Raw genomic sequence first — 14,021 nt, forward strand, 5'->3', positions numbered from 1 at the left:
TAGTGAGAAATGGCTACGGGGAGCTCTTTTACAGAGCTCTAGTGCAGCAGTTCCCTGTTCCCGCAACAGAAAGGTTCAGACTGACTACAAAGGAGGTGGTCACCTTAAATTTTGCATATCACCTGGGCTGTAGTTCAGTATTGTGGTTGGCATTTTATTTCCCAGCATGCTTTGCACTAAATTCCCCTTCTCCCTGATGCTAATAAGAGCATGAACTCCGTAGTTACAGACGACTGGATGACTCATCAAGTGATACAGTGATTGATAACCGTATCCACCAGAAGGTTTGTTTTTTGTCATTCGCCTCTTCCAATTGGACCAAAAGCGGCTGACCGCAAAAAAAAGGAGTCTTTTATAATTACAATATATTGCAAAATTACTTCAAATTTTACTCAACATTTTGGGCAAAAGTTGTCAAGTGGACTTTCTTTTTTTTTTTATGACTGATAGCTTAAGCTTTTCTTAAAGAGCCTCTAGACCTATAGTAAAAGCTTGTAAATACACTGGTATCATGGAGGCCCTGGAACTTGGGCTGCGTGAGATAAAGTAGTAATCGTGGGTCAGACGTTGCCCAAACTGACATGGCTGATAACAGGGAACAATATAGTGCATTTACCGGCGTAACCCATATAGACTTTAGATTCAGCAAAACGGCCCCTTGGGGGTTGCAATATAAGTTCTAAATGTATTTTCTAAGAGCACCAGTGATATTGCCAGCTGCGTTTCTCTCCAGACGTGTAGAAGTGATGGCGGTGTTTTCGGTCAGAAGAGCGTGCAGTCTGATTTCCTAGGCTACCGTACAACACCTAATGCCTTTTTATGAAAAGATCCGTTGTAGGAAAGGCTTCCAGCATTGTATGGTAGCCTAAGATCTGCTGCGCTACTAGCCGCCTCTTCTGAAGGTGCCCTTTAATTGTCTAAACTGTTACTAGAAGGCTGGCTGTACAGTGTCCATGTACTATGCACTAGGAGCAAATCAGTCGATCTATAAAAAAAATCTACATCTGGTTAGTAACGAGTGTCCTTTACCGGTATAGCTTTGATTTATAGATTTATTTCATGTGATGTATCGCGGTTACATGATGATCTGCGCTACTTGAGTATTCACGGGAGTTTTGCAGTACTGTACTTTTGGAAATTTAATTTTCTGATACAGAGTTCTCGCTATTATCCAGGTGTCTCAGAAGGTCAACGTGTCCTCTGTATTGGATGAAGAACTGCTGAACCGGGTGTATGGGACACCCGTCTATCAAGGACATCGCAGCACTCTTAAAAGGGGTCCGTATCTTCGGTTTGGCTCCCCCTCTGCAAAGTCCAAGCCGCAGAGGCCTAAAGTTCTGGAAACCGTGAGGGGTAAGTGACTTTATGCCTTTTAAAGGGAAACTAAAGACAAAAAATAATTATATTTTGGAAGAGCAGTTATCTAAAGTATTATTACTGGATGATCTCCCTTTATTATTGGAGCAGTCCTAGAGGTAAACACCCAGAATATGTGGCCATATACAGAATAGCGTACTCTCATTACAACACTTATCACCTATATGGATCTCACTTCCATCTGAAGTAAAAATAAGGCAAAAGTAAAAAAAAAAAAAAATAATTCCCTCATTCTATTATGGTATATACTAGCGATCTGCTATAACTTTAAAAGAGGGTTTTTAATGTTTTAAGTTTTGCAGGTGTCAAGCTCAAGTCTGCGAAGATACAGACCCATTCCCCTGAAATGGAGGGTATCGTTTTAAAATCCAAATCGCCCGAATTTTCGGTACCAAAGAATTACGAACCTCAATATGTATTTAGTCCTTCAAGAGAGGCTGGTGCATCATACGCTCCAATGCAGGGGCACCTCATCCCAATGGCGATCCCACTAGGTAAGACAATGTTGTGATCGTTTATTAAATCTTGGGATAATGGGACAATAACCCATAGCAGCTAAAAGTCAGACCACAGCTTTAGTTTAATTTTATGACAGCTGGTATCTGATTGGTTAATTTGGGCAATACCATAATTTTTAAGCTTTTTTTTTTTTTTTTTTTTTTTTGGTAAACGTCCGCAGTATAATCCACACTAAGGTTTGGAATGGTCATTCCTGATTAGGATTTCATCTGTGTAATGCAAAATTTTCAAGCAAGACGGAAAATGATTCTCTGTGGATTTATACAACCAATTGATATTGAAAAGCCGTATTGTATATGAGAACTAAAGATGCATTCATATGTTTCTGAACTTGGGTGACCCTTTAAAATGTGCCTGTCCTCTTACCATATGGATCATGACAGCGCTTTAGTCTTCAAACGATAGAAAATTTCCATTTTCAAAGAGCAAAATGGTTTAGAAAGGTTGTGCACCTCGGTACGAGGCCCCTCCATGGGTTCGCAGCACTGACATCAGACAATAGACAAAGTTATTGAAGCTGCTAGATCCATCCTGCAAATGCTGGCCAGGATCCCGATTTATTCACACATCCCTCTGTGTTTACATAGCTGGTCTCTTCCATGTTCATTCATGCAAGAAGAATTATTGCTGGTTATTGGTTATATTGTCATTTTTATTTTTTCTGTTGAAATATCATTTCATGCTGTGGTTATTTGTGAAAATTTTGGGGATGCTTCCACCGCTTAAAAGGACGTTTTCTTGTTACAAGATCTTTTTTTTTTTTTTTTTTTTTTAATGGAATTTCGAATGCTATTTTATACTATTACCTTATACAGTACATAACTGCAAGTGGAGCCTCACTTTAAAGTAAAAGTCCTCCTTTCAATACGATTTTTGTTCTTTTTAATCTAAATAGGTAAATATTTTTCACTGAGTCATTTTTTGAAAATATATTTTTAGTGCTCAGAGTCCATTTTTTTTTTTTTATACAGCGCTCCAAATAGTTGATCATTTTTTGATCCCTGGGGCCCCCACCACTGGGACAACCACCGATTTTGCTCCTGAACTACTTGACCGCAGTGAGAAGGACATTGAATGGCGTGGCGATTGAGCATGCGCGCTCCTGATCCATTCAAAGTCTATGGGAATAACGGAAATAGTCGAGTACAGCGCTTGGCTGTTTCCATCGTTCTCATAGACCGTGAATAGAGTGGCAGGCGCATTCACGACCGCCGCTCCAGTTAAGCTCCTTACTTTGCACAATCGTTTGGGGTCCCAGCAATCGGAAAATTATTACCTGTTCTGTGGATAGGTGATCGTTTTTTTTGTTTTTTTTTAATCGGACAACTCCTTAAAGCTCCCTCTAGTGGTGGCTGCACGTAGCCAGCATATTATCTTTTTAATCTGTATTTATGCAGAGGATTTAGACCTATGTATTATTAGACTAACTTCGCTCTGATTTCTTTAAAGATGTATTAAAGGGATTTTACCACATTCAATATGTATCACCTATCCACAGGATCGGTGATCAATATCTAAACGATGGGGGTCTGACCACTGAGACACCCACCGATCGCAAGAACATGCTTACCTTGCTGTCCCAGTGAGACTACTATGAATGAAGAGGTAGTGAGCACTCTGTGCCACCGATCAGATATTTATTGCCTATCCTGTGGATAGGTGATAAATATTGATTATAGTAAAACTATTAAGAACAGAATAGTGGACCTAAAAAGGACATGATAATAAAAGGTGGAGCTTCGCATTAATTTGTAGGTTTGACAGCTACGCGGCTTGATGGAACATTATAACTAAATACTTTTGGACCCAGTGTAAGGCCAGTTTCACATAAACATATTACAGACACAAATCCTATTCTTCACCGCGGGTCTAACGATCTGAACGAACAAGATCATAGGGATATAGGGTTCTGGTCGTTTAGGTCATTAGAAATACTCCTGTATTATGCACGTGTAAAACTCGTTGAAAGCTTTTTTTTTTTTTGGTATAGCTGTATGGTCTATAAGTTGCAATATCCTTCCTGCCACTTTTGGATGAATTCAGATACATGTCTTCCTCCATCTTCTTCAGGGGATGAAATTAATTTCAATAATGAAACAATTTTCATTATTGCTTTGCTTACTAGCTGCATAGTAAATCCGTGTTTAATAATTGATTTTGTATAATAATTGATTGATTTAGGAGGGAAAAAATAATTAACTAATTTATTTATGTAAGACACCGTGTTTGAAAGAGGATGTTCTTTAAAAGTTGTTTGAGAAAGGGTCAAAATAAAGTTCTTATATGCTGACCCATCAGTGCCCACTAGTGGCAGCATTGCAATGAAAACTGTTGGCCACTGGATGTGAGCTCATTGTTTGTTCTGCTGTACTGCTTGTTTCTCACATGTAATATTTTGATTTCAGGGAGGTCACGATTTGATGGGGCTGCTCCATTACCGTCCTCTGTAATTCTTGCTAACCCTCAGCCTGTAGTGAATGTTTCAGTTCCACCTATGCCTTCAAAGCCTAAGGCGGATGTTGTGAAACCCAACATAGCAGTGGTGGAGATGTGGTCGGAGAGAAAGGATCCCCCACAGCTTAGTGTTCAGGTACTGATTACATTTTTCCTTTTGTCTTCAAAGAGTGTCCCTTACTGTTGATGGAAAAAGAAACCAATTGATTTCAATAGGAACTTTTGTAATTCTTCATTTTGCCTGCGGTGGCGCTGTAGGGAAATTAAAAAATCCACGTATTACAGCATATTGCTGGGACACCCTGTGATCACTTTATCATCAGGATCTTTCTAACAAAAATAAATTGTCCAAGGAGGAGAATACTTTTAATGAAACTGATACGTAGAAGGAGCTAGATGATGACAAATATGAATGCCACGTATCTTCTAAATGGCAATTCTGTCTAGTTATGGAGTTACACAATCTCTGCTTCCATATCACAGAATAACTAGGCACATTGTTGTTCGGTTCTCTAAAAAAGCTGGAAAAAGCATGATTATTGCTTTCTTTTACTAAAAAATTCAGGGTAAGAGGTTCTAGTAGAGCATCCGTAATGTGAACTACCAGTACTTATGCAATATACAGCAAGAGTGGGAAGATTCAGTGTCGCACAACCCCCGTTTTGCCCAAAACGGCGACCTCCGGCTGTAGACTCCAGACAGGAAGTAGTGGAGAGAGGGCGATGCATGCGCTCAGCTTTCTCCATTCTGTTCAATGGGATTTACGGAAACAGAAGAGCAAGCGCTGCCGGGCTATTACCGTAACGCCCAGACAATAGAATGGAGAGAGCCGCGTGCATTTGTGGCCCTCTCTCCACTACCTGCCAGGAGTTTGCGGCCAACGGTCACTGCGTCAGGCGAAACCGGGGTCGTGTGAACCCCGTTCTCAATATATGTGTGGGTCCAGAGCTGGGACCCTTACCCATCAGACATCTATGGCATATCCTGTGGATATGCCATAAATGGCTAGGTTGGGAATACCCGTTTAATGTTCTCTGCTTTGGACAATCCCCTTGAGAATAAGCTGATCAAAAAGTGGCCCCTGCTGCGACCACCAGCGATTAGCTGTAATCTGTTGGTAAAGTGTTCAGTTTTCCTGCAGCACCACCACAGGGGAAATTCAGCATTACACCGTGCCTATTCAAATTAATGAGTTGTCTGTGAAATACAGGAGAGGACACGTCCTCCAGAGCGCGAGAAGCGCTTTGTAACCGCTCTCCACTCTGGGCAAGAGATGAGGATCCTGAACAGGAGGACCCCCCCTCTATTAACTCAGAATTTCCTAAATTAGGTTTTCTAAAGTGGACAACCCCTTAAAGGTTAGGCTCTCATTTGCATGTCTTGCAAAATGTTTTTTTGACCCCCCCCCTCCCCATTTCCCAATGTGCCTCATAATAAATCCGTTCAGAAAAGGTGAAAAAAGTCAGATGCTTGTAATTTTCAGGGTTGTTTTGGGTGTCTGTATTTAAAAGTTACCTCTCCAGGTGGGGTAGAGATTCCGTCTGAGGGGGAAATAATCCCAAAAACTGATGCAAAGCAGGGTATGTAAATATGCATGCGTTTATTCCATTTAACATTAGCAGCTACGCGTTTCAAAATCGGACCCATCTCTTCCTCCTCTTGAAACTCGTAGCTGCTATGCTAATGTTAAAGTGTAACTAAACGTTCGACAAACTTCTGACATGTCACCGCGACATGTCAGAAGTTTTGATTAGTGGGGTTCCGGGCACTGAGACGCCCACCAATCACTAAAACAAAGCGGCAGAAGCGCTCGTGTGAGCGCTGAGCCGCTTTAGTTTCTGTTTGGCTTTTTCCAGAAAGCCGATGTATCGGAGAACGGGCTCATAGACTTTCTATTGAGCCCTTACTCCAATACATGGATTTCCGGAAAAAGCCGAACAGAAATGAAGTAGCTGAGCGCTCACACGAGTGCATCTGTGGCTTCGTTTTAGCGATCGGTGGTGGTCTCAGTGCTCGGACCCCGACCAATCAAAACTACTGACATCTCACTATGACATGTCGGAAGTTTGTATAACGTTTAGTTACCCTTTAAATGGAAATAACGCATGTATATTTATATACCCTGCTTTGCATAAATTTTTGGGAATTCTTTCCCCCTCTGACAGAACCTCTGCCCCACCTGGAGAGGTAACTTTTGAATACAGACACCCAGGACAGCGCTGAAAATTACAAGCATCCAACTTTTTTCACCTTTTCTGCATCAATCTACCAACGGAGCCTTGCAGGATCTGAAGCTGATCATCCGCAGCAGTCCTTCACTTACACCACAGATACGCACTCCAGGGACCACCAGCGCGTCCTCACCCATCTCCACAGTTGATGCGCTATGTGCGCCGGTTGCTTGTCTTGTTTTTGTTTTTATCTCATAATAAATTAGATTACCTAATATATGTCAGGATAACATAATTATGAGCAGAAGTGCAATAAGAATATTAATACCGATACTTAGAGCCATTTATTTCCATCCCCCTATTGAAATGACATTCATGTTCTGCTGAAACCCATATGCACGTTAATGGGGAACTCTGTGCTCGACGATGACATGTCTACGCTTTACGGTACAGGTTACATCACACCTTCTTGTGTTATAATTTGCAACCAAAATACTTGCTGAGTAGGCCAAAACCCAAAGGGCACCATATATAATATGGTCTTCAGACCCTCCTCACTCTTTCCTCCCCTTTTTTTATTGTCTGATGCTATTTTGTTTTAATCTACAACATACCATACATCTTGTCATGTAATGGTTAACGTTTCATCCACTTCGGATTACTGATCCATGTAACCTAAATGTCTCCTCTAATACACTTTTTTTTTTGTTTCAGGTTTTACCTTGTGTTGATATAGACAGCATTACCAGTGACAGCCCAGGAACCTCCCATAGGACCCCAAGTCCAGATCCACCACCGCGTACACCTAGTCCTACCAAAACTGATATACAGGTAGGGATCTGGAAAACGGTCACTAAATGGTAAACAATGCTTATCCTTTTAATGTGTGTGTTAGCAAGAGTGGACTAAACCATGCCGGTACTCGGCTTCCACATAGGAGTAGTGGTTGTGATTTGGGCTGAATTCGGATGTAGCATTGATTCAAGTTACTTGAATAAGTGCTGACGTGTGAAGTATTGTGATGTTAGTTTTATGGTGGAGCGATTTGGCCGCGACGAGTGAACACCCTAAAGGTGGTGGCATTGGAGCTTTAGAGGTCATGGACTTTGTGGCAGGGATGTTTAGTATAAGGGCTGTTCACATCTGCAATGGAGGCTCCATTAGGGGCCTCCTTCAAAGATCCGGCTGAACATATGGGAAACAATAGCGCAGTATTCTGTGCTATTGTTTCTGGCGAAACCACAGACCTCATGGCGGAAACCTTACGGAACCCATTAAAGTCAAAGGGCTCTGTCCGGCACCGATGGTATCCGTCATTCAACGGAACCGGCGCCTCCTGTATTTTCATTGTTCTACTCTTCTTACGGAGCAGAGCAACGGATGCACCACCGCAAGTTTGAACCAGGCCTTGTAGGTATATCTAACCTTTGCAACCAAATTTTTGCTTCTCCAAAGTTGCAGACTACAAAAAAAACCTGTGTAGTCTGATCCTGCAGTCACGCTCCCTTCCATCTCTGCCCTACATCTTGCTAACGTACATTTGGTAGGTAAGCATGAAGTAGGAAACAGATGTAAGGGAGTGTGACTTCTGACTCGTACTACACAGAGTTTATTTTATGGGGGGTTTTTTTCAGTGTATTTTAACCTCGGAGCACAATTTTACAGTTTATATATAGAGATCGTCTGCATAAAAAGTGAAACTTTGCACTTAACTAAGCGGATAGCTGAAATTGTGACTGTTGGGCATACTCATAGGGCTTCTCCCTTCTCTTCACACTGCAGTGGGGGTGAAAGTATACCTAGAATATTAAGAAGACCTTCCACCTAGACAGGTAGTTTATTTTAATGCTTTGTCAAGCTTCAAAAGCATCGTTACCACATTTTTGGGGTTTATTTTCCCATTTTTTCACCTCTTAAGCTTCCAATGCAATTAAATGAACTGTCGTTTGGTCAGCAATCCGGTTCACTGACCCTTTCTGGCCGAACAAACATTTTTTTTCAATAGGGAAAAAGAGAAAAATTTCTTCCAGACATCAGTTACGCCACTTATCTCTAGACATTAGGTTGAAACCCAACCTATCAAACCCAATACATATTCAAAATATCTGTATCATCAACTGAATGGTACTTATAACATAAACATGGAGGTTTATTGAAATGTGAATCTCATGCCAAAGACCACGCAATGCATCACACCCATCGAATTAATAAGTGAACACCGGAGTAGCCACAGGGCTATGCACCAAAGGATGGCTAGCTCTTCAAAGAACAAAACCTGTTTAGCAAAAGAATAGGAAATCTTCCGTGTATTTCAAATGACCTATAATACATCTGCCTCTGTTTGACTGTATTGTATGTGCCATTCTGGTATATACAAGGGAAAGTGAATGGGTTAATAATACCTATGACATCTATTAGGGCTCTCATTACAAACAGCACCGATGAATTATTCATGTTTTAATTACTCATAGAACATAACAAACGCGCCGTCTGCGAGCACTCCCTGCTTTTAAAGGTAATTTATTCATTCTTCATTTGGTTTTGGCAACTTTTCAATAATGTCACCAAACCTTACATGCGTCTAAGTAATAGAAAACATCTGTGTGAATTGTGATAAAACAAGCTGTTTCCATAACATTAGACAACAGATTAAATTACAGAGCGAGGTGGATTAAAACACAGGCGGGCGGGAGACTGATCTGCATTTTTCTCCTTGGATATATAAAGCTGTGTTTGCAACATTTCTTTTAGGCCCCTGCACACGGCCATAACCGTAATCCCGGTCCGTGATTACGGCTACAGCCGGCCGCAGACAGTGGTCCGCATTTGCGGGCCGTGCTCCCATTATCAAGTATGAGGGCACGGTCCGTAAAATAAAAAAATAGGACTTGTCCTATTTTTTACGGAAGCTTTCTACGGCCCAGACCCCTTGCCGTAAAAATACGGGAAGGTGTCCGTCGGCCATAGAAATTAATGGGTTCGTAATAACGGATAAATTCTACGGTCGTGTGCGTGGGGCCTAAAACAGCGACTTTGCATAAACGGTTGTTTTTGTGTGATCACTAAATATTTTTCTCACTTTGCTACAGAATTAAACATTTTGGGTTTACACATGGGCTATCGGTCTATAGGGTTCTGTACAAAAACAGCAGTGTTTATCGTGACTCATTAACGTGTGTTCTGCTTGGCCAAATGTGCGTGTGATTTTAATAAAGAGGGATAAGCAGCTGCCGGATACCTCTGGCTCCACTGATGTCAGGGAAAAACAAAGGCTCAGGCCAGAAAAACTGAAATGTTCCATCTTGTCATATCACTTTTTGCCTTCTGAAGTCCGTCTTCAAAGAAATGACGCCATTTAGACATACAATTTAGGGTATATTCGCACAGTTCGGTTACTTACTGTAATTTCTGCAAAACCGTGGCAAAAAGGCCATTGTTTTTGCAAAAGCACAGCATTTAGGCACAATGTCTCTGCAATAAACAGCGATTTGATGTTCGTTTTAAGGTGCCGTTAACCCCTTCCTGCAGCAGCCATTTTTTTGTTTTTTCTTCCCTACCTTCCGAAAGCCACAACTTTTTTATTTCTCTAATGGCAGTGGCTTTCAGCAGGATAATGCGCAACTTTTCAGGCTGACTTCGGAGCGTAAAAACCTTTATTTTAAGCTCCAAAATACACTTTAAAAAAAGCGTGCAATCAATTTCCCATTGATTTCAATCGGAAATACATTGTGTTGTTCACATGAGGGGTAATTTTACGCTGCTGAATTAAAAAGAAGCCTCAGAAAAAGAAGTAGCATGTCCCTAAGATGATTTTCCATTGACACTATGGAAAACTCCTCAAAAACAGCTTTAAAAAAAGCCTCAAATTAAGCTTCAAATAAAAAAAAACAACTTAATTTTCCGCTTCAGAAACGCCTTGAAATCAGAGGTTGTTTTTCCTTGAAAACAGCCTCGGAATTTTTAGCCGCTTCTTTTTGTAGGTGTGAAGGCAAAGGTTCAAAATATTTCGGCGCTAGTTCATTAGGCTGCGTCGGGGGCTCCATTCAGAGCCTCTGAGGCAGATCCGTTGTAGAATTCCAGACACCTTGACTGGAACCTGTTAGTCAATGGCTTTTGTCGGGGGACGTTGGTTTCCGCCAAGCGATGGATCCGGCGCTTCCGTTTCTCTCGTTCTGCTCCTATTACAAATGAGAACAACGGAAAACAAAGCGCAGAGGTGAACGAAGCCTTAATCAGTTAAACATTATTACTTTCTATATGTTGTCAACACAAAACTAATAGTGATACATTAGTACAGCATTGTTTCCAATTATGACAATGTTCCTTTTTATTTTCTTTTAAGTTGCCAGCAAATGTTGAAACTGAAGAAGAAATCCTAGCACTTCCCGGCAACTCTTTTCAAGAAACGGATATCACTCTGGTAAATGTTGACTTGTAGTTTGTACTGGTCCCTTAGGACACCATGACAATCATTTATTTGATCTATTGTGAGCCATGAAATTGATACGGTTAAAGTGTAGCTCTAAATTGAAGGCTTGAGAGGCCACGATGATCTGGTAAACATGCTGTGATTGTCAATGTAAGGGCGGGGTAGACTAGAATAATACTTGGTCAAGTTACGAACAGAAATCCTCATATCAAAAAGTGTAAAACCCTATGGGATTAGCGCCTATACTCTGACTTGTTGCCTGATAAAATCTCAGAACCTCAACAAATTCACTTGAATGGGACAATGGTGCAATACCTTGCGTGGCCACTACAAATGTAACAGCACGTGCAAAGTAAGAACCATGTAAACCATGAAGAGGCTGAGGCCCCTTCAAACATTTGATCGGCGGGGGTGCTGAGAGTCGGACCGCTACTGATCTTATATTGATGGCCTATCCTAAGGCTAAACCATCAATTGTAAAAACTCGGGTAACCCCTCTAACTATAGAATAGATTGTACTAGACCATGTCAGATCATGAGAAATCGTGATCCCAAAACCTTAAATTCCTTTACTGAATCCACCCATCCATGGTAATCTTGGAATGTTCCTGTTTATTTTTCCTGAATAAGATGAGAGGTTTTATCCTCACCAGTAATCGGGCCAATCAGCGTCCTGTCACCTGCATTTATTAGTAGGATCGTATCCTTATGACACGTTTCACTATCAGGTTTATAAAGGGACAATAAAGCCGGACCCAATCACCCCCGTGGGACTCCCACTATGATTTTTTTTTTTTTTTTTGCTGTTGATAAAGAGTAACCAAACTTAACTACTTTATTCCTAGAATTCTCAACAACCAGTTGCATAATTTCGATGGCAGCCCAGGTCTTCCAGGCTTAGCCACCAACCATGATGGCACCACCGTATTGAAAGCTGAGCTAAAATACACAAACCAGACTCTCACATCATTACAACTAGCATCCATGTGACTTAAAGGGTAACTAAACTTTCAACAAACTTCTGACATGTCTGAAGATTTGGTGGGGGTCTGAGCACGGAGACCCCCACCAATCGCTAAAACGAAGCGACAGAAGCGCTCATGTGGGCACTGAGCCGCTTCGTTTCTGTTCAGCTTTTTTCAGAAAGCCGATCTAGCGGAGTACGGGCTCATAGACTTTCTATTGAGCCCGTACTCCGATACATTTATGGGAAAAAATTAACAATCTAATCGGCTCACTGCTAACACAAGCGCTTCTGCCGCTTCGTTTTAGCGATTAGTGGGGGTTTCAGTGCCTGCACCCCCACCTATCAAAACTTCTGATCTGTCCTGTTTAGTTACCCTTTAATATAGTGTGCATGGCTGAGGCAACAGCTTCCTTAGTAGATCAATTTTGCCTATATATTGCAGATGATGATCTTTACCCTCCAGTGCATCGTTAATGTGTCCTAAAACTATTTTCCCAAAACACTTCACCACCACTGATGTTATCGCTACTGGACAATAAGCCTTAAGGGAAACTACAGTTGACTTTTTGGGTACAGGCACTATAGGGGAGGTCGCTGTGACTGTCATCTAAAGGCTCACACACATGAAACTGGCCCACATTTGTATTAAAACTCTGCTATATGTTTCTAGGATGATCCGGTAGATGAAGTCCCGGAGCCTTTATTGGAGCTTCATGGTTTTGGTGATCTAAATCTACCTCAATACGGCGGAATACCTTTCCCTCCTCCGGCGCCTGCTCCACAGACAAATGCTGATATTCTTGATGGAATCATTACAAGGAAAGAGACCCTGGAGAACAGATTGGTCAGCTGGTAAGACTCACTGTACTTCTGTTCTTTCATAGTCCGTGTATAACATATATGCATCTTGGCGAACAAGAATAGGATAAAAGTGTATTTATTAAATGGGGGCGCTGATACCTTGTTGCTTTTTTTTAATATCTGTGCAAAAAATTGTAAGAATAAATTAGTTCTGTTATTTTATGACTTTTGGTTCACTCCCTTATTAATCCCTTTTACAAACATTGGGGCAGATTTTGACGTGAATACATTAAAAATGGCGTTGTGGCTGAACGCCATGTTTATGAATGCCCTGCGTCACGTTTTCCAACACGTCTAAATGTATCGGGGGAGTAGGCGGGGCTTCAGAGTCATGACTCTTTTTTTTTTTTTTTTTTTTTTTGTCAAGTTTTTCCTCCACTTTTCTCGTTATAAAAGTGGCAGAAAACAATGGAAAGGTCTAATTTGGTGTTTTTTAAACTCTCACACCATGTTCATTTATAGCATGTGCAAGACGGTGCTCCAATTATGAAATCTACCCCAGAGTTTCGTGTCCTGCTGCCTCTTAGGACTTACATGTCACATAGTGTGTGTTTGGTTTGTCCTCCGTCTATCATGGTTTGGGGCACACAGCTTCAGTTTTGGGGCAATCGCCTCAAATTCCTTCCACTGTTGATGCTGAGGAAGGGGCATTTGTGGGATAATACTGTACATCGCATTTTAGGCTACATGTACATGTGTATTTTGCTTCCGAAAAGATGCACCAAAACCGCAGCAATACGCTGGAAATTTGTGCGTTTTTCAGTGCTTTTTTTTAAAAGTTTTGATGCGTTTTTTCGTCACGTTTTCATGCTGCGGATTTTGGTGCGATTTTCCACAGCACTAGGCAGATACAATTCGCAGGCGGAAATGCAAGTTAAACTGACATGCTGCAGTTTTTTTTTTAAAAACGCACCGCAGATCAATTTCCGTCCCGAAAAATACTGCAGCGTGTACATGAGATTTCCTGGAATCTCATTGATTATGCTGGTTATTGTATTGCATGCAAAAACAAGCGGCAAAACCGCATGTAATACGCATCGTGTACATTGAGCCTCAAAGGGTAGCTAAACTTTCATAAAACTTTTGACTTGTCATAGTGACATTTCAGAAATTATAATCAGTGAGGGTCCGAGCACCGAGACCCTCATCAATCGCTAAAGCGAAGCTGCAAAGTACTCAGGTGTTTGCTGTGCCACTTGGTTTCTGATCGGCTCTGCTTGGCTTTCCGAGGAGAGATGATTAG

At 41.3% G+C, this 14,021-nt stretch overlaps 1 protein-coding gene across 7 annotated transcripts in view; it reads left to right on the forward strand.

The window, feature by feature from the left end:
• KIAA0586 (KIAA0586 ortholog) overlaps positions 1-14,021 on the forward strand; it is a 117,154-nt gene that overhangs the window by 32,835 nt on the left and 70,298 nt on the right. For all 7 annotated transcript variants that reach the window (XM_075843431.1, XM_075843433.1, XM_075843432.1 and 4 more), the window contains 6 exons: positions 1,176-1,353; positions 1,680-1,871; positions 4,302-4,486; positions 7,236-7,352; positions 10,864-10,941; positions 12,588-12,769. In XM_075843431.1, coding sequence (XP_075699546.1) covers positions 1,176-1,353; positions 1,680-1,871; positions 4,302-4,486; positions 7,236-7,352; positions 10,864-10,941; positions 12,588-12,769 — 932 coding nt within the window. The remainder of the gene's footprint in view (positions 1-1,175; positions 1,354-1,679; positions 1,872-4,301; positions 4,487-7,235; positions 7,353-10,863; positions 10,942-12,587; positions 12,770-14,021) is intronic.

Source organism: Rhinoderma darwinii, chromosome 12 (assembly GCF_050947455.1).
Source record: "Rhinoderma darwinii isolate aRhiDar2 chromosome 12, aRhiDar2.hap1, whole genome shotgun sequence".
NCBI lineage: Eukaryota > Metazoa > Chordata > Amphibia > Anura > Rhinodermatidae > Rhinoderma > Rhinoderma darwinii.